At 44.3% G+C, this 26,273-nt stretch overlaps 1 protein-coding gene across 2 annotated transcripts in view; it reads right to left on the reverse strand.

Moving 5' to 3' along the window:
* Positions 1-20,139: 20,139 nt before the first annotated feature.
* LOC141077469 (uncharacterized) overlaps positions 20,140-26,273 on the reverse strand; it is a 52,358-nt gene continuing 46,224 nt past the window's right edge. For both annotated transcript variants that reach the window (XM_073564410.1, XM_073564409.1), the window contains exon 2: positions 20,140-21,771. In XM_073564410.1, coding sequence (XP_073420511.1) covers positions 21,154-21,771 — 618 coding nt within the window. In that variant the 3' untranslated portion in view covers positions 20,140-21,153. The remainder of the gene's footprint in view (positions 21,772-26,273) is intronic.

Consider the following 26,273-nt stretch of genomic DNA (forward strand, 5'->3'; position numbering starts at 1 on the left):
TTGATCGTTTGTCATTTGTTTTTTTTTCAAGGCGGCAAGTGAATGACTTTTGTGCAACGAACGAAAGGTCGATCGAGCATGTGTGTTTTTTTCATATGACAATCATGTATGGCACAATGTGTGTGCTTTGTTCTCTTCGTTTACTTAATAGGCCAATGAAATTTTCTTTGCACACTTGCAGTAATAAAGACCCCGTCTCACAGTGAGATCGCTGAATTGTCACCGATTTTGTGACGCAACATCGATCTCGCTACGTGTGACACGTAGCGGCGACCAGGCCCCCGCTGCGATGTCGCTGATCGTGCTGGAATGTCCTGGGCCATTTTTTGATCGCTGGTGTTCCTCTGGCCAGCGCGCATCCCTGTGTATGACACCGACGAGCGACCTCGTTAGCGACTCCAGAAATCATGGACGCAGGCGGGAGTCGTCAGAATCGCTGCTGTGTGACAAGGTCCCAACAACCGCCGAGGTCGTTATACGGATCGCTGGATTGTTGCTGCGTCGTTGGGTAAATCTGGCTGTTTGTCGGCCATGTAGCGACCATGTAGCGACGCACTAGCGATCCTGACCAGGTTATATCGTCAGGATCGCTGGTGCATCGCTTTGTGTAACGGTACCTTAACTCTGCTAAACAGCATGCAATAAAATAACACATTGTTAAAACCATGCTCGCCTATGCAATACTAAACACACAAATGCAAGAAAACTGCACTGAATCTGCACTGTGTGGTCTTACACTAATCAAAACTAAGTTGTACCCTTTTTATAAAGCCCCAACACCCAAAACATGGAGAAGACCAAGATGTAAAGTACTCTGGATATTTCTTTGTTTCCAAAGTTTGCAAAACTCTTAGCATTATGATACATTTACCAGTGTTTCCAATTTCCTTTTTTGGGGTTAGTCAGGCCACAGACATTGAGGGCTCATTCAGTCATCAATATTTTCCACGAGAAATCCGACCGATTATTCTGAACAGTCTATGAGCAGAGTGTGGTCAGAGTGTCATCAATTTTTCTTGTTTGTGGAGAGAAAAAAATAGTTTCTCCACCTTCTCCTTTATGACAATCTGTAAAATTCAGTTCAAAACCGGATGTCATCTGAGTGCGGTCCAATTTTTTCATGGACCCACTTGAATTGCCGGATCAAAATTGGACATGTGTCCAATATTTTCTGTGGATCACGGAAAATTTGGTATGTGTGAACAGTCACTTAAGATATCATAGGTACAATTGGTATTTGTGAAAAAATAGATAGAAAATCAGACATGTGATCGAGCCCTGAGGGCCCAATTCAACAACGTGTTTGCTCCAGAATTCTGGCATAAAACACCTTGAAATGTAACTCAGATGTTGCAGAACTTGAAGTTGCGTAATAAGTCACACTGTTAAGTCTAAGGCTATGTGCACACGTAGATTTTCGTCCTGCGGATTTTTCCGCGCAAATTTTAAGAAATCCGCAGGTCAAATGACCTGCATTTTTCCTGCGGATTTCTTCTTTTTTTATTGCGATTTTCCAGCGGTTTTTGTGCTGTTTTCCCTCTGCAGATTTGGAGAATGGAGCAGGTGGAAAACCGCACAAACGAAGTGACATGTTGCTTTTTTTGGACCGCACAAAAACCGCGCGGAAAAAAACGCAGCGTGTGCACAGCGTTTTTTTTTTTTTTCATTGATTTACATTGTACTGTAAATCACAGTGCGGCTCTGCAGCGTTTCTGCGCGGAAAACGCAGGAAATCTGCATCGTGTGCACATAGCCGTAAGCTACATTCCCACTATGAGATTCAGTTGATTTTTTTTGATGATGCACCATTACTGCACCTATTTTGTAAATTATGCTACTTGCATTTTTTTTAGTGTGTTTTTATTGCGTTTTTGGTGTTGCATTTTAGTTTTTTTGGTATTTCATGCTTAACATAATAACATAGTTAGCAAGGCCGAAAAAAGCCATTGTCCATACAGTTCAGCCTATATTCCGTCTGTATAAATTCCCAGATCTACAGTTAGGTCCATATATATTTGGACAGAGACAACTTTTTTCTAATTTTGGTTCTAGACATTACCACAATGAATTTTAAACAAAACAGTTCAGATGCAGTTCAAGTTCAGACTTTCAGCTTTTATTTGAGAGTATCCACATTAAAATTGGATGAAGGGTTTAAGAGTTTCATCTCCTTAACATGGGCCACCCTGTTTTTAAAAGGACCAAAAGTAATTGGACAATTGACTCCAAGGCTATTTCATGGACAGGTGTGGGCAATCCCTTCGTTATGTCATTCTCAATTAAGCAGATAAAAGGCCTGGAGTTGATTTGAGGTGTGGTGCTGCATTTGGAAGGTTTTGCTGTGAAGGAAACATTCGGTCAAAGGAGCTCTCCATGCAGGGGAAACAAGCCAACCTTAAGCTGCAAAAACAGAAAAAACCCATCCGAGAAATTGCTACAACATTAGGAGTGGCAAAATCTACAGTTTGGTACATCCTGAGAAAGAAAGCAAGCACTGGTGAACTCATCAATGCAAAAAGACCTGGGCGCCCACGGAAGACAACAGTGGTGGATGATCGCAGAATAATCTCCATGGTGAAGAGAAACCCCTTTACAACAGCAAACCAAGTGACCAACACTCTCCAGGAGGTCGGCGTATCAATATCCAAATCTACCTTAAAGAGAAGACTGCATGAAAGTGAATACAGAGGGTTCACTGCACGGTGCAAGCCACTGATAAGCATCAAGAATCTAAAGGCTAGACTGGACTCTGCTAAAAAAACATCCAAAAAAGCCAGCACAGTTCTGGAAGAACATTCTTTGGACAGATGAACCCAAGATCAACCTCTACCAGAATGATGGAAAGAGAAAAATATGGCGAAGGCGTGGTACAACTCATGATCCAAAGCATACCACATCATCTGTAAGACACGGCGGAGGCAGTGTGATGGCTTGGGCATGCATGGCTGCCAGTGGCACTGGGTCACTAGTGTTTATTGATGACACAGGACAGAAGCAGCCGACTGAATTCTGAGGTATTCAGAGCCATACTGGGTGCTCAGATCCAGCCAAATGCGGCCAAAGTGATTGGTCGTCGTTTCATACTACAGATGGACAATGACCCAAAACATAAAGCCAAAGGAACCCAGGGGTTTATTAAAGCAAAGAAGTGGAATATTCTTGAATGGCCAAGTCAGTCACCTGATCTCAACCCAATTGAGCATGCATTTCACTTGTTAAAGACTAAACTTCAGACAGAAAGGCCCACAAACAAACAGCAACTGAAAACCACCTCAGTGAAGGCCTGGCAGAGCATCAAAAAGGAGGAAACACAGTGTCTGGTGATGTCCATGAGTTCAAGACTTCAGGCAGTCATTGCCAACAAAGGGTTTTCAACCAAGTACTAGAAATGAACATTTTATTTGCAATTATTTAACCTGTCCAATTACTTTTGGTCCCTTTAAAAACAGGGTGGCACATGTTAAGGAGCCGAAACTCCTAAACCCTTCATCCAATTTTAATGTGGATACCCTCAAATGAAAGCTGAAAGTCTGAACTTCAACTGCATCTGAATTGTTTTGTTTAAATTTCATTGTGGTAATGTCTAGAACCAAAATTAGAAAAATGTTGTCTCTGTCCAAAATATATATGGACCTAACTGTACATCCTTCTAAAGAACCTACCGTATATACTTGTGTATAAGCCGAGATTTTTAGCCCATTTTTTGGGCTGAAAGTCCCCCTCTCTGCTTATACATGAGTAATATACCGGGGCGAATCGGCGGGGCAGGGGGAGCGGGGGGTGTCAGATCATACTCGCCCTTCTCTGCAGCTCCCCTGCTTGTTCCATGTTGTCGGCGCTGCTCTCTTCCTGCTTCAGCGGTCAAATGGTACCCGCTCATTAAATATGCGCATATTTAATGAGCGGTACCACGTGACCGCTGAAGCAGGAAGAGAGCAGCGCCGACAACATGGAACAAGTAGGGGAGCTGCAGAGACAAGCGCCAGGATCGGGTGAGTATGACTGGGGGGAGGCATATTCACCTGTCCCTGCGCTCTGCTGTCTTGCGTCCTCTGCAGTGACATTCAGGTCAGAGGGTGCGATCGTGCCCTCTGCCTGCACAGTCACTGCAGAGTCCGCAACGCTGATGAGCAGGGGGCAGCGACGGAGGTGAGTATACAGTGTTTTTTTTTGTAACGGAGGCAGCAGCAATATGATGGGGCCACTCACTGTGCAGATAACTGGGGCCACTCACTGTGCAGATAACTGGGGCCACTCACTGTGCAGATAACTGGGGCCACTCACTGTCCTCATTATCTGGAGCCACTCACTGTGTAGCATAACTGGGGCCACTCACTGTGCAGCATAACTGGGGCCACTCACTGTGCAGCATTATCTGGGGCCACACACTGTGCAGCATTATGTGGGGCCACTCGCTGTGCAGCATTATCTGGGGCCACTTCGCTGTGCAGCATTATCTGGGGCCACTCGCTGTGCAGCATTATCTGGGGCCACTCGCTGTGCAGCATTATCTGGGGCCACTCGCTGTGCAGCATTATCTGGGGCCATTCGCTGTGCAGCATTATCTGGGGCCACTCGCTGTGCAGCATTATCTGGGGCCACTCGCTGTGCAGCATTATCTGGGGCCACTCGCTGTGCACCCTCGGCTTATACGTGAGTCAATAAGTTTTCCCAGTTTTTTGTGACAAAATTAGGGGGGTCGGCTTATACACGGGTCGGCTTATGCACGAGTATATACGGTAATAACTGTAAGATACAATATTGTTACGCTCCAGGAAGACATGCAGGCCTCTGTTGAACCCCTCGACTGAGTTCGCTATCACCACCTCCTCAGGCAGGGAATTCCAGATTCTCACTGCCCTAACAGTAAAGAATCCTCTTCTATGTTGGTGGAGAAACCTTCTCTCCTCCAGACGCAGAGAATGCCCCCTTGTGACCGTCACCTTCCTTGGTATAAACAGATCCTCAGAGAGATATTTGTATTGTCCCCTTATATACTTATACATGGTATAACAGCTTTAAATAAAGCTGTTTTGTTTCTGACACTTTCTCATATTTGGCTTTGTCAAAACTTTATTGACATACTTCAATGCAGATTACATGCGTTTTTGCTGCGTTTTCCGCAGCCAAAAAACACACTAAACATGCATGTGCATCTTTTACCTGTGCATTTTCCGCATCTAATGGAAGTCTATGGGAAAAATTTGTACAGAAAACTCCACAAGAAAAATTGACATGTTGCAGATTTGAAACAAGCACTGCAGATTACTTTACGCTGGGAGAGTGCATGGGATTTAAATAAATCCCATTAACTTTGATGAAACTGTAACAACACTGCGTTTTTGCCACAGCAATTCGCCAAAAGCTCATCGCAGGAACATAACCAAAAGGCTTTAAACATCATGTGGAAAAAAAAAAACTCCTCAAAAGCATCTTAAAAGAAAGCCTCCTAAAACAACAACAAAAAAGAAGCATTGTTTCCTGAAGTTGAATGCTCTGTAAAAACTCCTCTGATTTTTCCTCCTCAAATAAACTCTGCAAGCATACCCTTACGATGTGTGCACATGGTGTCTTTTAGCATTGCAGCTGCTGAGTTTTTCCAAGGCAAAGCTGCTTCAGGAATCACTGGTGGTTCTTTTTTCCGCCATTCTTGTGGCTGCTCTGCCTCCAGCGTCTTTTACTCTATCCTGTAAATATAGAGAGAGCGGGCGGCTTCCATTAGGAGAACAATGGGCACGTCACTTCTTTCAATGAATTCACAATTTCTAAACCCTGAAGCGACATAAGATGAAACGTGTGCACAGTAATGTTGACTTGACAATGACATGCCTTATGTTAATGTTATTGAGCAATTTTGCAATGCTTTTTCAGGCAGGTTCCACCCGGAAAAAAACCATCATGTGCACGTAGCCTTAGCGTGAATTTACACATGCCAAGTTTGTTGTAGAAATTCCTGCAATTGACCTGTTCATCTGTATTTCAGAAATCTGTCAATTCGTCATCTCTGCAGCATCAATAACCCCAATGTATTTACCGTCTGTGAACGCGCTATCATAGAGTCCGTCAGGACAAGAAATTGACACTTGTTGAACTCGGTTAAACCTGCAGAGCAAAAATGACGAGGCTTCTATCTGCTACATTATGGGATTTGGAATCGTCTAATGATCTGTAGTTTTGTTTGCACTCTGTTGCTGATATTTTCCACCACCTCTGGTGTAATATTAAATCCTTCTTATCCATGTCCCTTTGCTTGCTCTTTTGCTTGTTCTTCGGCCAGGTTCACATAGCGTTAACACAGCCCGTTCAATGCATAGCATAACGCAATACGTGTTATGCTATACCGCTAGAGCTGATCATTCATCTGCATTAGCGGTGACGGATCCTCAGACGCTGCAGCCCGCGTCCCAGGCTCCGTCAGTGAATGACGGCACATCGCGACCGCGTGACGCTTTATGGCATGCGTCGCAATGCGCCACACAAAGGGGGTCAATGGCAGCGTTAACGGACTGCGTTACACCGCGTTATATCGCGGTGTAACACAGTCAGTCAACGGACTGCCTAAAACGCAGTGTGACCCCGGCCTTCTTCCCTTCTGCCTCTGTGATTATTAAATTGTATTTGAATTTTTACTGTATCTGGTTTCCTGTATAATATTTTTCATCTTTTCGAACCATGTTACTTGTTCTGGAATGAATTGATCATCTGTGATCATTTGCACAGTCTTGTACAATAATTTTCTGCTTTGTTTGTGCTTTGGATATTAACGCTCCCTCAACATCTTCCAGAATTTTTGCCTAATATTTCTTACAAAAGTAAAAAAGTTGAGATGCTGCAACAACAGTCTTCCAGGCAGAAAGACAGCAGAATCATCAATGAAATGAGACCAATCCCACACATCTGTAGAAAGGAAATGCAGCCACGTAAATATCCATAAAAAGGGGTAATGAGCAATGCATAATAATTAACCAGGATCCTTTAAATTGAATTTTGACCATTTACCACCATGTCATGTTCGCTGTAGACAAGATCATGTATCTCTGTATACAGGGAGCTCCCCCTAGTGGTGGCTTCAGACAGTATCTTATCATATATCTCTGTACACATGGTGCTCCCCCTCGTGGTGACTGCAGACAGGATCTGTGATGAAGGAGCAGCCGCCATCTTGGATATGGGGCCTAATGCTCGCCTCATGTCTGAGCTTAGCCTGTCCATTTTGGTCTGAGTTCACAAGAATTACAGGCAGGTAACTGCTCCTACCCCCCCCCCCCCCAGGGCCTGTAAGCATAACGAAGAAAACAGGATTTAGTGCTCCAATGTTGAATAGCAAGGTCTTTTAATATGGTAATGAGATAAAGCCAAAGCAGAACTTCAAAGCTGGAGTAGGAGCCATGCCAGCATGGGGCAGGAAGGTGCCTGGGGGCTTCGATTAGAATATACCTGTCAGCTGGACACAGAAATACTCATCCATTGTCTCTCCCAGCCTCTTCGACTCCATCCTAGGATCATGGATTATAAACACACCTTTCGAGTTAGACTCATATAAAATATCCGTGTGACCCTGAGGAAATCGCGCATCTGGCAGTGCGACTCCTGAGTCGGTGAGGGCTCTGGGACCTGAGATATAGAGATTGGCCCTCCACAGCGACCCATGGGGCCATGTTTGCTCTCCACACAACAGGCAAAACAAACCGCATTCACTGGTACTTCTCGTGTCCTGATCCGATCATGCTGTAGAAAGTTACCCCCTTTCTTAGATATTGGGAATAAGTTCTGCAGAGAGCTAAAGGGTGGAGATTATTAGCCCACCCTCTGACACACGGGGGAGTGTTGTGAGTTCATTTTCCCCTTCACTACTGAGGCCCGAGGAACTCCCTCTTCTGGTGAAGAAAGGTAGTGAGCCTGATTGTCAAACACCTGGGGCTGATGATGATGACTGGCTGAGTGGAGTTAATGACTGGATATAAGGCTGCCGACGCCCTTCTGGCCTGCGGGTGATTTCTCTGTGGACTTCTAGGAAACCAGTCTGATTCCTGCTCATCTAAAGCTAAGATTTGTGCTTTGCCTTTTTGCATTAGTGTTTTGTTTTCCTTGCTTTTCTGGATTCTGCCATTCCCTGCTGGGGTGAGCTGAATCTCCTTTTGCCTGTTGCTCTGTCTTCAGAATATTCCTGAGTACTGACATAGCTTTTTTGAAGCCTAGCGTCTTCAGGGCCTTTTTTACTGTCAGTTTGTTGGCTCTTATTTTCATAGGGTTTTTCACGGATTGCAGACAGCAGCCTTCCTGTCCTTTCCTATCGAAGCTAGCGTGGGCCCCATCTTTGCTCAGTCTATCTTTCTGTCTGTGTTTTGTTCTTTCTTCTTGCTTCACCTTCATTATTTGTGGGGGGCTGCCTTTTGCTTTGGGGTCTGCTCTGGGGCAGTTTAGATTTCCCTTTCTGTCTTTAGGCTATGTAGTCCTCCGGCTGTGATCGAGGGGCCTAGGGCATTGTAGGAGCCCCCCACGGCTACTGCTAGTTGTGTTGATAGGTTCAGGGGTCTGCAATCCGATAGCTGCCAACTTCTCTGGTTTTCTGGACTTAGCTAGCATTTCTATTTTTGCCTCCTACGGTGACTCAATCATAACAGGGGAGGAACCCAGCATGCTTAAGAACTGGGGGCACAGGGCAGAGACACACACTCTCACAGAAGAACCAGACGATGATGATCTAAGAAGGAACTGGGGACAGATCTGCCAAGGGGAGCAGTGGCCCACGCTTTGGGGTCTGTCCGGCAACTAAGATTCTTATACCTGTGGACTGCAGAGCCCCCGGCATCCACATGCAACCTACAACCTCGTAAATTGACCTCCAGCTTAATATCTCTAAGTTTTGTACCCTTACTGTTATATTTTACTGTGACTGCAAATCCACTGTAATTCCATTGTATAGCTTACTGTATATTTCTGTAATTATCTAGTGCGCCCTTAAGGCAATTAAACCATAAAATTAATCTTGGGCTGATGCTTTTACTCTGATTACGAATCTTAGAATACCCAGCGGGTAACAGGACATCCTCCCCAGCGGCCATTTGCTCTAGGTGCAGTTCCCTTACTGACCTGAGAGACAAAGGGGGCTCCGGAGAGCTGTGCCTGTGTAGTTACGTCACATTGGTGACGTAGGAGGAACCCGTCTTTCCTCCACAGGATCTTATCATGTATCTCTGTATACAGGGAGCTCCCCCTAGTGGTGGCTGCAGACAGGATCTTATCATGTATCTCTGTATACAGGGAGCTCCCCCTAGTGGTAGCTGTAGACAGGATCTTATCATGTATCTCTGTGTACAGGGAGCTCCCCCTAGTGGTGGCTGCAGACAGGATCTTATCATGTATCTCTGTATACAGGGAGCTCCCCCTAGTAGTGGCTGCAGACAGAATCTTATCATATATCTCTGTATAAAGTGAGCTCCCCCTAGTGGTGGCTGTAGACAGACACTTCTCATTTACATCTAATTCTATTCATTGATTTAAGGACTTAATCAGACTTACCTGAGTTATTGTCCCAACAAATTATTCTTTTTCCTTTCGTAAAAAAAATGTCACAGAGCAAGCATATTGGCTGATAAAATTAGGAACCACCGCATGGGAGCATATAGAGTATTGTCTGCAGTCTGTCTCCTCTGCTTTTTGTTGTTTTACAATAACATTCACCAGAAATCTTACAGCCCAGAACCAAAAAGACCGATATAGGTATCCCATAAAATATCACATTATTATTATTATTATTATTATTATTATTATTATTATTATTATTATTAATATAGCACCATTGATTCCATGGTGCTGTACATGAGAAGGGGTTACATTCAAACATTCAAATTACAGATATCACTTACAGTAAACAAACTAACAACGACAGACTGATACAGAGTGGAGAGAGGACCCTGCCCTTTCGGGCTTACATGCTACAGGATGGTGGGGAAGGAGACAGTAGGTTGGTGGGTTGCAGCAGTTCCGGTGTTGGTTCAGGTGATATCACCGGTAGTGGTGAGAGAGAAGGAGGTAGCGGGGTCATTGCAGGCTGTAGGCTTTCTTGAAGAGGTGGGTTTTCAGGTTCCGTCTGAAGGATCCAAATGTGGTTGATAGTCGGACTTGTTGGGGCAAGGAATTCCAGAGAATAGGGGCTATTCGGGAGAAGTCTTGGAGGCGATTGGGTGAGGAGTGAATAAGTGTGGAGGAGAGAAGGAGGTCTTGGGAGGACCGGAGATTTCTTGAGGGAAGGTATCGGGAGATTACTTCAGAAACATGGGGGAGACAGGTTATAGATGGCCTTGTAGGTCAGAATTAGTAATTTGAACTGGATGTGCTGAGGGAATGGGAGCCAGTGAAGAGATTTGCAGAGGGGAGAAGCGGAGGAGTAGTGAGGAGAGAGATGAATTAGTCAGGCGGCAGAGTTAAGGATGGACTGGAGAGGTGCGAGGGTGTTAGCAGGGAGACCACAGAAAAGGATGTTGCAGTAGTCGAGGCGGGAGATGATGAGGGCATGCACAAGCATTTTAGTAGATTGAGGGTTGAGGAAAGGACGGATTCTGGAAATATTTTTGAGCTGGAGGCGACAGGAGGTTGAAAGAGCTTGGATGTGTGGTTTGAAGGACAGGGCAGAGTCAAAGGTTACTCCGAGGCAGTGGACTTTTGGCACTGGGGAAAGTGTGATGTCATTAATTGTTATAGCTAGGTCAGGTAAAGAAGATCTGTGAGATGGTGGAAAGATGATGAGTTCAGATTTGTCTACATTGAGTTTGAGGAAGCGAGAGGAGACGAAGGAGGATATGGCTGATAGACACTCTGGGATTCTGGACAGCAGAGAGGTGACGTCTGGGCCAGAGAGGTAGATCTGAGTGTCATCAGCATAAAGGTGGTAGTGGAATCCGTGGGACTTTGAGTTGCCCCAGACCAAGTGTATAGATTGAGAAGAGTAGGGGTCCTAAAACAGAGCCTTGGGGGACTCCAACAGAGAGAGGGTGGGATGAGGAGGTGGTGTGGGATAGGTGATGACAAGTGCCGGTTCATTAATTTTTCCAGCACGAGCAACAACAGCACCAAGAATGATGTCCTCAGGATGTTATGATGTTGAAGGACGAAGGTTTGACTTTGCAGGGATTTTGCAAAGATATGAGAAAAAAGTAGCTGTCACGTGTGCTGCTATTTAAGAGAAATGAATATTCACCTATCTGGGCGTGGAAAGATGTGAATATTTATTTCTCTTAATGAGCAGCACACGTGACTGCCCGGCAGCTGCAGGAAGGCTCTGGCTGACACTGTGCGCGCTACTGAAGAGCAATAAATACTCACTGCTCTCTGCGCACACAGTCCCGGCGTGCAGAGCAGTGAGTATTCCGGCAGCTGCCCTTCGGCTTGCAAGCAGCTCGTGATGTCCCTGCCATGCGCTGCTTACATGCATAAAGCAGCTGCTGGCATCAGAACAAGATGCTGCGAGGGATTGCCGGGAAGGTAAGTGTAATTTTTTGTATTTTTAATGTTTTCTGATGGAGCCATTTATACCAGAACCGGCGTTGGGGGCTATACATAGCAAGATACTATTAAAGAGAAATGAATATTGCATGGCGTGGAATGTAATGAGTATTCATTTCTCTTTAGCAGCGGGCACAGGAGTTAGCCGCAGCAGCCGGCTCCTGCCTCTGTGACCCGCTGTTCCGCCGATACCGCTCCCCCACCTCCCCACCACTGCCAGAGCTGGTACATCCGGACTATAGGAGGCCCCCTCATTTTCCTCCACATTTTTGGAGGAAAAAAGTGTGTCCTATAGTCCGAAAAATACGGTATATATTTTTTTGCCTAAAATGCAAAGGAAATGTGTCATCTTTAACTTTAGGCCTTTTAGAGATCATTTCATCTTCAACTTGCTTAAATGCTCTGAATAACCGTAATTTTAACCAAGGGTGCCCAAACTTTTACATGTCACTGTATAGGTAACACGGTTTCACCCAGTAGAACTGTGGCTCCTTCATTATTTCCTTTGTGTTTTCTTATAATTGATTTGTAGGGTGAAACATTAAAAATTAAAATACAAATTGAAAGTGACGTGTACAGTTTAAACAGCTTCTCATCACTCACAATGTGCGTAGGCTTCTCATCCATGGAGGAGATCACTCACAATGTGTGGGGGCTTCTCATCCATGGAGGGTCTCACTCACAATGTGTATAGGCTTCTCATCCATGGAGGGGGTCACTCACAATGTGTGGGGGCTTCTCATCCATGGAGGGGGTCACTCACAATGTGTGGGGGCTTCTCCTTCATGGAGGGGGCTCACTCACAATGTGTGGGGGCTTCTCATCCATGGAGGGTCTCACTCACAATGTGTGTAGGCTTGTCATCCATGGAGGGGATCATTCACAATGTGCGGAGGCTTCTCATCCATGGAGGGGGCTCACTCACAATGTGTGGGGGCTTCTCATCCATGGAGGGGGCTCACTCACAATGTGCCGAGGCTTCTCATCCATGGAGGGGTCACTCACAATGTGCCGAGGCTTCTCATCCATGGAGGGGGCTCACTCACAATGTGTCCGGGGTTCTCATCCATGGAGGGGATCACTCACAATGTGTGGGGGCTTCTCTTCCATGGAGGGGGCTCACTCACAATGTGTCCGGGGTTCTCATCCATGGAGGGGATCACTCACAATGTGTGGGGGCTTCTCTTCCATGGAGGGGATCACTCACAATGTGTGGGGGCTTCTCATCAATGGAAGTGCTCATTCACAATGTGTCCGGGGTTCTCATCCATGGAGGGGATCACTCACAATGTGTGGGGGCTTCTCCTTCATGAAGGAGGTCACTAACTGTTATACCTAAGAACATTGCTGTGAATAGAGAACATGATTTAAACCTCCTCCAAGAACAACTTCTCTCATCATCCAGAAAAATGTGGGGATGATGCTTTTCCCCCATGATGACCAGGTCACAAAGAAAAATGAGAACTAAGTGGTGAGGGAACAAAATATTGCCATTTTGTGTCCACGGCCAGATATTCCCCAGATCTCATCCTATTGACATTGAAATTGTGATAAGACTGAGACAAGAACGGGCGGCCATTAGTCAGGATCTGCCCAGAAGCCGATATTCAGCTTCCGGGGGAGGGGCAGAAGAGGGGGCAGGAGTGTGGAGGATAAGGGGCAGGAGTGTGGAGGATAAGGGGCAGGAGTGTGGAGGATAAGGCTATATGCACACGCTATGGTTTTTGCTGCGGATCCGCTGCGGTTTTGGCCGCAGGGGAGGTGCAGGAATTCTGCAGACAGTGTGCAGTAGCATGTAAATCTATGTGATTTACAATCTGCTGTGCACATGCTGCGGATTTTTAACTGCGGAAAAGCTGCGGTTTTGAATCCACAGAAAGAAATGACATGTCACTTCTTTTCTGCGGATTCTGCTGCGATTTACCATCTCCTCCATTGTAGAGGTGATAAACCACAGGGGAAATCCGCAGGTAAAACCGCAGGTCATTTTACCTGCGGTTACGCAGATACAAATCCGCAGACCAATCCGCAGCGTGTGCACATAGCCTAAGGGGCCGGAGTGTGGGGGATAAGGGGCCGGAGTGTGGAGGATAAGGCTATGTGCACACGCTGCGGTTTTTGCTGCGGATCTGCTGCGGTTTTGGCTGCAGCAGTTCTGCAGACAGTGTAAATCACATAGATTTACACTATCTGCTGTGCACATGCTGCAGATTTTTAACTGCAGAAAAGCTGCGGTTTATCCACAGAAAGAAATGACATGCCACTTCTTTTCTGCGGATTCTGCTGCGGTTTACCATCTCCTCCATTGTAGAGGTGATAAACCGCAGGCGAATCCGCAGCGTGTGCACATAGCCTAAGGGGCCGGAGTGTGGGGAATAAGGGACAGGAGCGTGGAGAATAAGGGGCAGCGCTGGGAATTTTGAGGCATTACAGGAGCTTCATAGATTTATCAATAAAATGTAACAAGGTTCGGAATGTTTATAATTGTCTGTCAGTAACCATAGAAACCTCGACCGAAAGAGAAAAAACACCGAAGAGGCAAAATGTGGAAACCAAATTGTTGGTCAGTCTGAAAACTTTTGGCCACGACTGTACTTTACTTATGAGACTTACCTATTTTTCATGCATTTACTGGTGAACATGTTCTAAAGCAAAGAGTTGGTTTCTGGAAGTGTCAGAAGGACTGTCATAAATTTCATACAGTTTGTGCCGTTTTCACTAAATTGTATTGTGAGAACCGATCTGGTGGTAACATAACAATACGCTGTGTCCAGCACGGCTCCTTTCTCTTACTGCAGCCATGCTCTCCTACTCTTTATTCTTATCAATATTTGATATTAGTCATGGGACAAACATCTTGTATATCTTGTTACATTAGATGTATTAATTTTATAGTTTTTCCCAACGTCGTCTAAACATAATATAAAGTAATAGGTGAAAAAATAAAACATAACCTTTAATCCGTCAATTAAGAAACTACTAACATTCATCACCCAAATGTGAAATCAAACGCATACAAAATGCCAATCTGATGGTTGGGCCCTAAAAATAAGGGAGAAAAACCACACTTAGATGCATTGAGGATGTAGATTGTCACCTAAAAATCAATTAAATAGGCAGACAAAAATCTAGAAGGTGCAGCAGTAGAAACATATTCCACTCATAAATGCTATAACCTAATTGCACATATATACATACACATCATGCAGAAATTGCCAAAAGGGTCTTTCAGGACCGCATAAAACAGACCAAGTGCAGGGCATGTGCAGTTTAGGGCTAGCTTTGGACTGCCCTTGTTAGGGCGGGAGTTTGGGCATTAGCTGATTGTTAGCCCCGTAGGGATGTGACAGAGTATTGTCTTCCCCTATCTATCCTCCGTTTGGACTGAACAGCGGATCCTTCGAGACTCCCGACCCATCATTTTACCTGGTGAGATTGTTCCTTTTACATTACAATCTCACTTGATTGTCTGTTTTATCCGGTCCTGAAAGACCCTTTTGGCAATTTCTGAATGATGTGTATGTATATATATATGTACAATTAGGTTATAGCATTTATGAGTGGAATATGTTTCTACTGCTTTACCTTCTAGATTTTTGTCTATTTAATTGATTTTTAGGTGACAATCTACATCCTCAATGCATCTAGGTGTGGTTTTTCTCCCTTAATTTTAGGGCCCACCCATCAGATTGGCATTTTGTATGCGTTTGATTTCACATTTGGGTGATATATGTTAGTAGTTTCTTAATTGACGGATTAAAGGTTATGTTTTATTTTTTCACCTATTGCTTTATATTATGTTTAATTATTTGGGGTGAGATTCTAATTGTCAATTTGCAACAGAAATTGTCTCATGCTTTATTGAACCAACGTCGTCTGAAGCCAAGTATGGATGGTATATGATTGCCACAATTAAGAATGTTTTCTTTAATCCAAAACTAGTTTATTATTATTTTTTCACTTTGGTTATGAAGTTTTAATTATATAAATAAAAAGCATTATTTAATTCCTCTGGAACAATCTTTATGGATTAACATTACCGTGTTGAATGTCTTGTCAAGATGTAGTCTGTGCACCAAGGGTCATGGCTTCTATATGTAGGAGTTGAGCTGGTTGCCTTTTTTATTTTTTTGCTGTATGGTATGATTGGTCAGATACAGCTAAACATTCATCAATTTGCAAAAAACATAAACTTTTTTGGCCCTGCCAGCTTAGTCCGGCATATTGTTGGTCATGACATTCGTACCCATGATCCAGTGTGCGATTATATAGGCATGCATGCTGATAATGCCAGTGTAAATGATACCAGTTATTTATTTTTCACTCATAAGCAGCTGTTATTCATCTTTTCATGGGTTTATTTTTTTTGTATGAAAAAATGAGGATGATAACATTTATTTTTCGGCCCCGCATTTTTTTTTGTGTTTGTTTTATGTATTTTGGTGCATCCTGTACCTGTTATCTAAATGAATATAAGGTTTGATCTTATTTGTCTCCTAAAAAATTAGGGGGATGTTTTCAAGGGGCAGAAATTTTCTGCAACTATTTCACCAGAAAAGGACGGGACGTTTGCAGCAGATTTTGATGTTATGGATTTACTGCAGCAACAAGGCCAAAATATAAAAAAGTACACCTGACAAAAAGTGTTTGTTTTCTTTTATTCAAATTTTCCCTACATGGAATTTGCTGCAGATTTTGACCTCTCCATAGAACTCGGTGTGAAAAATATGCAATCAACCCCCAACAGAAAGTGATATGTTGTTGGATAGAAAAGCCTCCCGTACCATGTGTCAGGTTCTGCTCTAATTGCTGCTCCTTCAGTTTGGTGAGGACTTGGAGGTTTCTCTTGGAAATCTAGCTGGAAAATCTGCAGGTGTCCCATGTTGGTTAAGTTAACCTTATTGACTTTGTCATGTAGTCAAAAATGCATTTCTCTGCAAAAACTACATAAAGGTCAACTCGTTGAAGGGCAAGCATGTGCCAAATGGCCGTCGTTTATAACCTAACGCCTGCAACCATTTTGCCTTTTTTTTTAAATTAAAAAAGGGACTCCGTCACAATTTTTTGCTTCTCTTTGGGCTGGGACAAGGATCCCATCCTAACGAAGGTGTAGATCCCATTGAATATTGCTGGGAATAGAAGGTAGGCATATGGTGGTCTCACCTGAAAATATAACCTAACTAAATTTCCACGTGTGAACATCCTCTAGTAGATTCCTGCAGTGCAAGAGCTTCTGTATCTGGTTTAAAAAGGAACATAGGACAAATCTGCAGAACACAAATGATGGAGCTTCTATCTGCTACAGTGGGGGACTTGGGCTCAGTTAACCATTAAAGGATTTGTCACTACTTTACATGTCACTTTCATGTGAACTAACTCCCATAGATAAGCATTTCACTAAATCCCTCGCTTTTTCACATCCTGACGTATCCTAAGCTGCTCTCCTAGTCATATGATCCGTGGCTGAAAATCTGCAGCTCTCTGTGAAGTCACCTCAGATTTTCCCTCATGTCCCCACTCTAGAAACTGATGGGTGGGCGTGGCTTGCTGCAATGTTGGGCGTGGCTTGCTGCAATGTTGGGCGTGACTTGCTGCAATGTTGGGAGTGGCTGTATTCAGCAGAGCACACTCTGTTTCTGTGAATGCTGCCAGCTCTTCCTGCAGACCCAGCTTTATCCTATCTGTATGTATACATGAGGGTGTATATACAGTTAGGTCCAGAAATATTTGGCCAGTGAGCGAATCTTCATGATTTCAGCTCTACAGTCACTATTTTGGATGTGTAATGAAACAATTGAGATACAATTGAAGTGGAGACTTTTTGATTTAATTAAAGGGTTTGAGCGTTTGAAGCTGACTGAAGCATTTAGGAATTGCAAACATTTTTCTACAAATCTTCCTCATTTCAGTGGCTCAAAAGTAATTGAACAAATTAACTTTACCATAATTATAATGTCCATGTTTAACCCTTTGTAGAGAATCCTTTGCTGGCAATGAAGTCTTGAAGCCATTGGACATCAATAAATGCTGGGATCCCTCTGTGTGTCTTTGGCTCCTTTACTGCAGTGACTTCAGTTGTTGCTTGTTTGTGGATCTTTGTGCCTTAAGTTTTGTCTTGAGCCTGTGAAATGCGGCTTGATGGAGCTTAGATCTTGCAATGACTCGGGCATTGCAGATTATCCCACTTTGCTTTTCCAGGATGTTTTGGGTCATTGTCTTTCTGTACTGTGAAGCTCTGTCCAATCAACCCTGCTGCATTTGTTTGAATCTGAGCAGAAAGTATCACCCTGTACACACAGAATTCTTTCGGCTACCTCTGCCTTTAGTCACATCATCAATAAACACTAATGACCCAGCTCCATTAAAACATATGCGTGCCTGCGCCATCACACTACCTCCACGATGTGTCAGACGATGTGCTGTGCCGAGGATCGGGAGCCGCTCCAAGCCTTCTCCAGACTTTCTTCTTCCCACCTTTCTGGTACAGGCTGATTTTAGTTTTGCTTTTTCAGAACTAAATGGCTTCTTTAGATGTTTTTTTTTAAAAGATTAATCTGGCCTTTGTATCCTTAGGCTCTGTGCACACGGTGCGGTTTCTACTACGGATCCGCAGTGGATTTGCCGCTCCGGATCTGCAGCAGAACTGCAGGTGATGTACAGTACCATTATAGCCTATGGAAAAAAAAAAACCGCTGTGCACATGCTGCGGATTTTTCCGCGGAAAAAAAAAAGCAGCGTGTGACTTCTTTTGTGCGGTTTTGCTGCAGTTTTCCACTTGCTCCATTCTACAAATCCGCAGGTGGAAAACCGCAGTGGAAAACCACACAAAAGCGGCAGTAAAACCGCAAAAAAAAGGAAGAAATCCGCAGGAAAAATGCAGGTCATTTGACCTGCGGATTTAGTAAAATCCGCGCGGAAAAATCCACGGGAGGATCCACACCGTGTGCACATAGCCTTAAAGCTGATTAAACTGTGTTCCAAATAATTATGCAAAAAGAGTTTCGGAGTGATAAGGTTAGAATTTTTTTGTTTGCATTTAAACTCATTGCTGGTGATGGGTGTCAGGGCTCTTTTTATCACTGAAAGCAATTGCAGATACCTGTGCAGATTAGTTTGGCCGGTGTGTCCAAATAAAGGCAAGACTACTTAAGAAGGCTGTTCCACATTATTAAGCAGCCGACATTTTTTGCCAAAATGGGAAAGAAAAAGGATGTGTCGGCTGCTGAGAAGCAACAAATTGTGGAGTATTTAGGTCAAGGCATGACTACAACCAACATTGCCAAGACACTTCATCGTGATCATCGCACAATCAAGAAGTATGTCGCTGATTCCCAGCACACATGTGTGCGTGCTGATAAGGAAACATTGAGGACTCTTTCCAACAGGCAATTACGTCAGGTTAAAAGAGCAGCTGCAGAAATGCCTTGTCATAGCAGCAGACAAGTTTTTGAAGCTGCTGGTGCCTCCAACGTCCCCCGAACAACAAGATGCAGGGTCCTTCAGAGGTTTGCAGCTGTGCGTAAGCCGTCCTGTCGACCACCTCTATCCACTGCACACAAGCAGAAACGGCTCCAGTGGGCCAAACGAGACATGAAGACTGATGAGTGCCGTGCAACGCTCGATGGTCCAGATGGATGGAGTGGAGGATGGCTGGTTGATGGACACCCCATGAAAACACGGCTAAGGCACCAACAAGGAGGAGGTGGAGTAATGTTTTGGGCTGGAATCATGGGGAGAGAGATTGTCGGCCCCTTTAGGATCCCTGAAGGGGTAAAGATGAACTCCATAATCTATGTGGAGTTTCTAAAACAGCACTTCCTGCCATAGTTCAAGAGGAAGAACCGTGCTTTCCGCAGCAAGATCATTTTCATGCATGATAATGCACCGTCTCATGCTGCAAATAACACATCTGCATCTCTGGCTGCTATGGGCATAAAAGAGGACAAACTTATGGTGTGGCCACCATCTTCCCCTGACCTCAACCCCATTGAGAACCTCTGGAGCATCATCACAAGCAGTGTCTATGATGGCGGGAGGCAGTTCACCTCTAAGCAACAGCTCTGGGAGGGGATTCTGTCCACATGCAAAACAATTGAAACACAAACCATCCAAAAACTGACAAATTCAATGGACGAGAGAGTTCAGAAGCTTCTTTCCAACAAGGGTCCTATGTGCAAATGTAACATCACCGAGAAGAAAGTTTTGACTTGAAAACTGTTTGATTTCATTCTGTAATAAGCTGATAATGCTGATAACTTCACAATTCACCATTGTTTTGTTCAAAATAAAAATAAAAAGGTTGAAAACTCTGCTGTGCATAATAATTTGGAACATGCATTTTGAGTGTTTATTATTTTTAAAAATATACTGTTTTCATAGGCAGTTTGTTCAAAAACATTGCAATTACACTAGAATAGTAGATGATGGGAAAAAATGACGGCAATTCATATAGGTAATTTAGAGAAAATATGAGGAAATATTTTTTGCATAATAATTTGGAACACAGTGTAATGGTTTGCACCTTGTGGTGAATTTTCTGAATTCGCTCTTAAGAAGTCTTCTCTTTATGGTAGACTTAGATACTGAGTCCCCAACTTCCTGGAGAGTGTTCTTCATTTGGGGGCATGATGTGAAGGGTTTTTTTTTTTTCACCATGAGTAGGATTCTACGTTCATCCACCACTGTTGTCTTCCAGAGACGTCCAGCTCTTGTTGAGTTCTCAATCTCACCAGTGCACTTTTTTTTTTTTTTTTTTTTTTGCAGAATGTACCAAACTATTGATATTGCCGCCAGTAACATTTGTGCTCTCGCTGATGGATTTTTTATTTTTTTCAGCCTAATGATGGTCTGTTTCACTTCTACTGAGAGCTCCTTTGACCGCATGTTGTGGGTTCACAGGAACAGCTTCTAAATGCAAATGCCACTTCTGAAATCAGCTCCAGACCTTTTATCTGCCTAATTGATGATGGATTAATGAGGGAATAGCCAATGCAGCCCATTAAAGAGCTTTTGAGATAATTGCCCAATTACTTTTGGTCTCTTGAAAAAGAGGGAGCTACATATTAAAGAGCTGTAATTCACAAACCCTTTCTCTAATTAGGATGTGAATCCCCTCAAATTAAAGCTGAATGTTGGCACTTTAAAGCCCATCCTTATTGAAGAACTGGATCTTAATTAACTATGTTTTGGTAAATGGCTAAAATGCCAAAACTTGTGTCACTTTCAAAATTTTTCTAGACCTAACTGTATGTCCATCTCATCCATTCATCCATCATATCATCCAAGTCAGTGAGGGGTAGTATGAAGTAATCTTTATTATCAGGTCTGGTGTAATGGTGCTTTGTGCATTACTTCTATTCCCTGCAGTTGTTTCCTGTACAGGAGGTGGTGCTGGGGCTGTGTGTGACTCTGGGGGAGGACTAGGAGAGGTGTAAGTGGAGTTTCAAGTCTGTGCTCACTGCTGGCTTGTAACCCAGCATAAGAAATGATGAGTAAATGTAGGAAGTGAGCTGATGATTATGAAGAAGTGAACACTATGACAATATAGCTGGGGCCAGGGCACAGGAAATGAAGCATAAAGGCATAAAACAACATGAAACGTAGCAGAAAAAGTATATGGGGTTATTTAGAGGCATCATCCTTATGCATTTATGGTAAAACTATTAGCGGAGTCCGGGAAATGGATAACCTCTTCAAGGTCATTTGCTCTCCATTGCTGTTATTGTCCTGCACCTCTGGATTATTATTAGGTCCTTCTGCTCCGCATCGATTTGCTGCTTCTATTGCGCACTCTGCTGCTTGTGGTCCTGCTTGCTCGGCTGCTTCTCTTGTGTGCTTTGCTGCTTCTCTTTCTAGCTCTGCTGCTTGCTCTGCCACACGTTGTGTTTCTGCTAGTTTTGCTACTTGTTCTTTTGCTTGTTCTGCTTCACGGTCTTTCGCTGCTTGTTTTTTTACCTCCTCTGAGATTATTAAATTGTATTGGAATTTTCCCTCCATCTTGTTTTTCTCTCTGTATATGATATTTTCCAGCTTCTCGAACCATGTTGCTTGCTCTGGGCTGAATTGATCATCTGGAACCATTTGCACATAGTCTTGTACAATATCGTTTTGCATTGTCTGTGCTTTGGATCTTAGCGCTCCCTCAATGTCTTGCAGCATTTTTGCTTCATATTTCTTACGATAGTAAAATGTTGAGATGCCGCAACAACAGTTTTCCAGCCAGAGAGACAGCAGAATCATCAATGATGTGACTCCAACACCAAGCATCTGTAGAAAAGAAATACATCCACATAAATATTTTTGGGAAGGTGGAAAGTAGCAGACACCCAATAATGTATCCGGAATCCTGAATTATCTCGCCAATTCTTTGGAATGCACTACCCTGGTTAATACGATTAATTTCCAATCCCCACAGTTTTAAGCATGCTCTAAAAACGCATTTGTTCAGACTGGCCTACCGCCTCAACGGATTAACCTAACTATCCCTGTTAGCTCATTCAAATTTTTTTCACCATAATCGGGTACCTCGTATTATGTTCTTACCCCTTTATGCATTTAATAGTCCTCTGTGTCTGTACTATTACATGCTTAGGCTGTTAACTGGTTCATGCAGAATTACATGAACACCCGATTCTTACACTATGGCTGGTCCATACAATCAGGGCAACTGTTACCACCCACCTTTTGTGTCTCCCCTTTTCCCCATTGATTGTAAGCTTGCGAGCAGGGCCCTCATTCCTCTTGGTATCTGTTATGATCTGTGTGATTATTGTTATGCTGTAATGTCTATTGTCTGTACAAATCCCCTCTGAAATGTAAAGTGCTGCGGAATATGTTGGCGCTATAGAAATAAAATTATTATTTATTATCACGATTTACCACATTGTCATGTTTAAGGGATGATGGATTATTTTTATGTATCGTTATGCTGGTCAGAGCTCTATCTTTCTAAGACAAAGCTCAAAACACTACATAGATATATGGATATAAGAATAAATTCTGGGTAAACAACCACTAAAGAGAGCTAAGAAACCTACTGTGCAAACTGATGTAGGGTAGACTGCAATGTATAGTCATGTGAAAAACTAAGTACATCCTCTTTGATTTCTATGGATCCACATATAAGGAGACCATAGAAGGTCTTAAAATTAAAGCGGTTGGTCTCTACTTTACATCTCCCTTTCACGTGAACTACCTGCCATAGACAAGCACTTCACTAAAACCCTCGCTTTATCAAATCCTGCTGTATCCTGAGCTGTTCCATGGTCACATGATCTTCTGGCTGAAAGTCTTCGGCCCCCTGTGATGTGACATCAGATTCTCACTCACTTCCCAGCTCTCGACTGGAAGCTGACGGAGAGGGGGCGGGGCTTGCTGTGTGGGTGTGACTTGGGTGAATGGGCAGGGCTTACTGCAAAGCTAGGCGGGGCTGCACTCAACAGCTGTGAATGCTGCCAGATCTCCCTGCAGACCCTGCTCTCCTATCTGTATGTAAGCAGGAGGGTGTATAGACATGTACTCACACTCTTGTATACCCTGTGTATTCTTTTAATAATGTGAGTACAGTCAGAACTCTCACTAATATATATAGTGAGTACACCAGCACCCCCAATCACAACTCAAGATGCAATGTTGACACACTGCACACTGGAGATAAATTAAGGTTCTGTGCACCCATAATAGGCCTGCGCACTGTAGGACTCTGCTCTGCCCTCAATAGGGCTGAGCAATGCGCCTGTTAGGAGCCGCAATGGCCAGGTTTGAAGTGGACGTCATCGCTGCAAGATGGGAGGCGCCAGACCGGACCGCGACTCCCTCCAGACCCAAACCGGACCTGGAACGCCCCTGGGTGAGTATAACATAACTAATTTTTCTTCTCTTTCACGTAACATTGGGGGCTTATCTACAGCATTTCAGAATGCTGTAGATAAGCCCCTGATGCCGGTGGTTGAAGCTGATAGTCAAGAAAATTGATGACAGATTCCCTTTAACAGGCAATGTCACATGCCAAAGACTGAAAGAGTCTCCTCGCTACAACCACTAGACAAGTACTACATATTTTTCATCACATGGACACCTGCTTTACTTTCATATCACATATGGTGAGGGCAGTTTACTTATGATCTCTCACCTTAGTTATCTATGTATATTTTGTTCTATAGGGTGGGCCATTTATATGGATCCACCTAAATTAAATGGGAATGGTTGGTGATATCAACTTCCTGTTTGTGGCACATTAGTATATGCGAGGGGGGAAACTTTTCAAGATGGGTGGTGACCATGGTGGCCATTTTGAAGTCGGCCATTTTGGATCCTACTTTATTTTTGTCAGTGGGAAGAGGGTCATGTGACATATCAAACATATTGAGAATTTCACAAGAAAGTTTCCCCCCTCGCCTATACTAATGTGCCACAAACAGGAAGTTGATATCACCAACCATTCCCATTTTATTTAGGTGTATCCATATAAATGACCCACCCTGTATTTAGCAACCTTATTTTTATTATTTGATCTGTGATGCAGTCATTTTCCTAAAAGGCTCCTTTTAAATTTTAAGTTATTTGTAGCAATTTAATCAGGTTGTTGCCTTTTAAGCAGTTGTGTTTGGTATAAGGCATTACCTATTAAACAGTTGTCTCCATTATACTATTAGTGCAGATATTCTTTTCATTCAGATATCCATCCCATAATCCATGTCAGTGAGGGGGGTATGGGGTGATCTGCATTGTCAAGAGCGGTGTAATGGTGCTTTGTGCATGATTTCTATTCCCTGCAGTTGTTTCCTGTACACGAGGTGGTGCTGGGGTTGTGTGTGACTCTGGGGGAGGAGTGCAAGAGGTGCAGGCAGAGTGATCTTTATGACAACAGAGCTGGTGCCAGGGCACAGAACGTGAAGCAAAAAGGCATACAACATCATGAAACTTGGCAGAAAAGGTTTATGTGGTTATTTAGGGGCATTACCTTAAGCATTTATGGCAAAACTAGTAACTGAATCAGGGTAGTGGATTATATCTTTAAAGGGAATCTGTCACCCCCTCCCTGGAAGCTTTTAAGATATTACTATGGGTATACAGGTAATAGAATGGAAAACCTATAACCTTCCCCCAGAAGAAAGCAAAGCGCCGAAACGTGCGTTGGGGTGGGTGGCTCCACAGATGCACAGGTAACCTTCTAGGCATTTTTTGTACTATCTGTTCACACTTTTTTTTTTTGCTCAGCACCTTATGTCCTACATTAGGTATGGAGCCTTCCTGGACACTCTCTGTTCCTTTGTATATTCCTTGGTCTGGATATACTTTTCATCCAGATCATATTATTGGGTACATTCATGGCACAAATGCACTTGTACTTTTGAGCAAACCTGTTTAATATATTTTATTTATACATTATGCCTGTTGGTTTACCTGACCTTTACTGTGGTTCCACCCTTTTGGCTTACCACTGTCATATCCCTATTTACCCTAAGCTACCGTATTTCTCGAACCATAAGACGCACTTTTTTCCCCAAAAATTTTGGGGGAAAGTTGGGGGTGCGTCTTATGGTCACAATATACTTCCATCCGTCCATGACTGGTGCGGGTGCCGCGGGGTTCTGTGGTGCGGTGGTGGCAGCGGGCTGTGCTCCGGTGCAGGGGTAGCGGCTCTCTGTGCTCCGTGGGGGGCTCCGCTGGCATTTCCTCGAAGCCCGGAGGCCCCCGCACATCCGATGCTGGCTGCTGCCATGTTGCGGTGGTCTCCGGGAACATGGACGGCGGGAAGATGACCGCCAGTCCGGAGACGGCGCATGCGCAGGTTTAGATCTTGTCCCGAGATCTTGGGGGACGAAATCTCGTTGCCGAGATTTGAGTCTCGTCTCTCAAGATCTCGGGACGAGATCTGAACCTTCGCATGTGCCGTCCCCGGACCGGTGGCCATCTTCCCGGCATCCATGTTCCCGGAGGCCACCGCAACATGGCAGCAGCCAGCAACGTATGTGCGGGGGCCTCCGGGCTTTGAGGAAATGCCGGCAAAGCCGCCGCCCCTGCATCGGAGCACAGTCCGCTGCCGCCCCTGCACCGGAGCACAGCCCGCCGCCACCCTCACCCCACAGAGCCCAGCTGCCCCAGCCCAGCCCTGCTGCCCCAGCCCAGCACAGCCCACCTAGCCCAGCACAGCCCACCTGCCCCAGCACAGCCCACCTGCTCCAGCACAGCTAGCCCAGCCCACCTGCTCCAGCACAGCCCACCTGCCCCAGCCCAGCACAGCCCACCTGCCCCAGCCCAGCTGCCCCAGCACAGCACAGCTGCCCCAGCACAGTCCAGCTGCCCCAGCACAGCCCATCTGCCCCAGCACAGAGCCACCACCACCGCACCAGCCTGGACCACTGAATGACCCCTGTGACCACTCCTCCACCTGTGCCGGATCCCTTCCCAGGTAAGCTGAATTCGGACTGTAAGACGGACCCCCATTTGACACATTATTATTTTTTTCCCTATTTTCCTTCTGAAAATTGGGGTGCGTCTTATGGTCCGGTGCGTCTTATACCGTATTTTTCGGACTAGGTATGTTTTTACAAAGTTGTTTTCAATAAAAGTTTCATATTTTTTATTACTTGGTTCTTTATGGTGCTTTTTTCTTATATTATTTCCAGGTAATAGAATGGTTAAACTAGTCTTATCTGTCTGCCTCATAGCGGCAATCTAAATATTGAGAAAAGCAGTTTTAATGTTATATGTTAATGATTTCTTCCAGGCTCTGGAGTGTGCGGTGTCTGGTAGAAATCCTTGCC

This window comes from Dendrobates tinctorius, unplaced genomic scaffold, assembly GCF_039654945.1.
Source record: "Dendrobates tinctorius isolate UK_male_01 unplaced genomic scaffold, ASM3965494v1 ptg000455l, whole genome shotgun sequence".
NCBI classification, from domain to species: domain Eukaryota; kingdom Metazoa; phylum Chordata; class Amphibia; order Anura; family Dendrobatidae; genus Dendrobates; species Dendrobates tinctorius.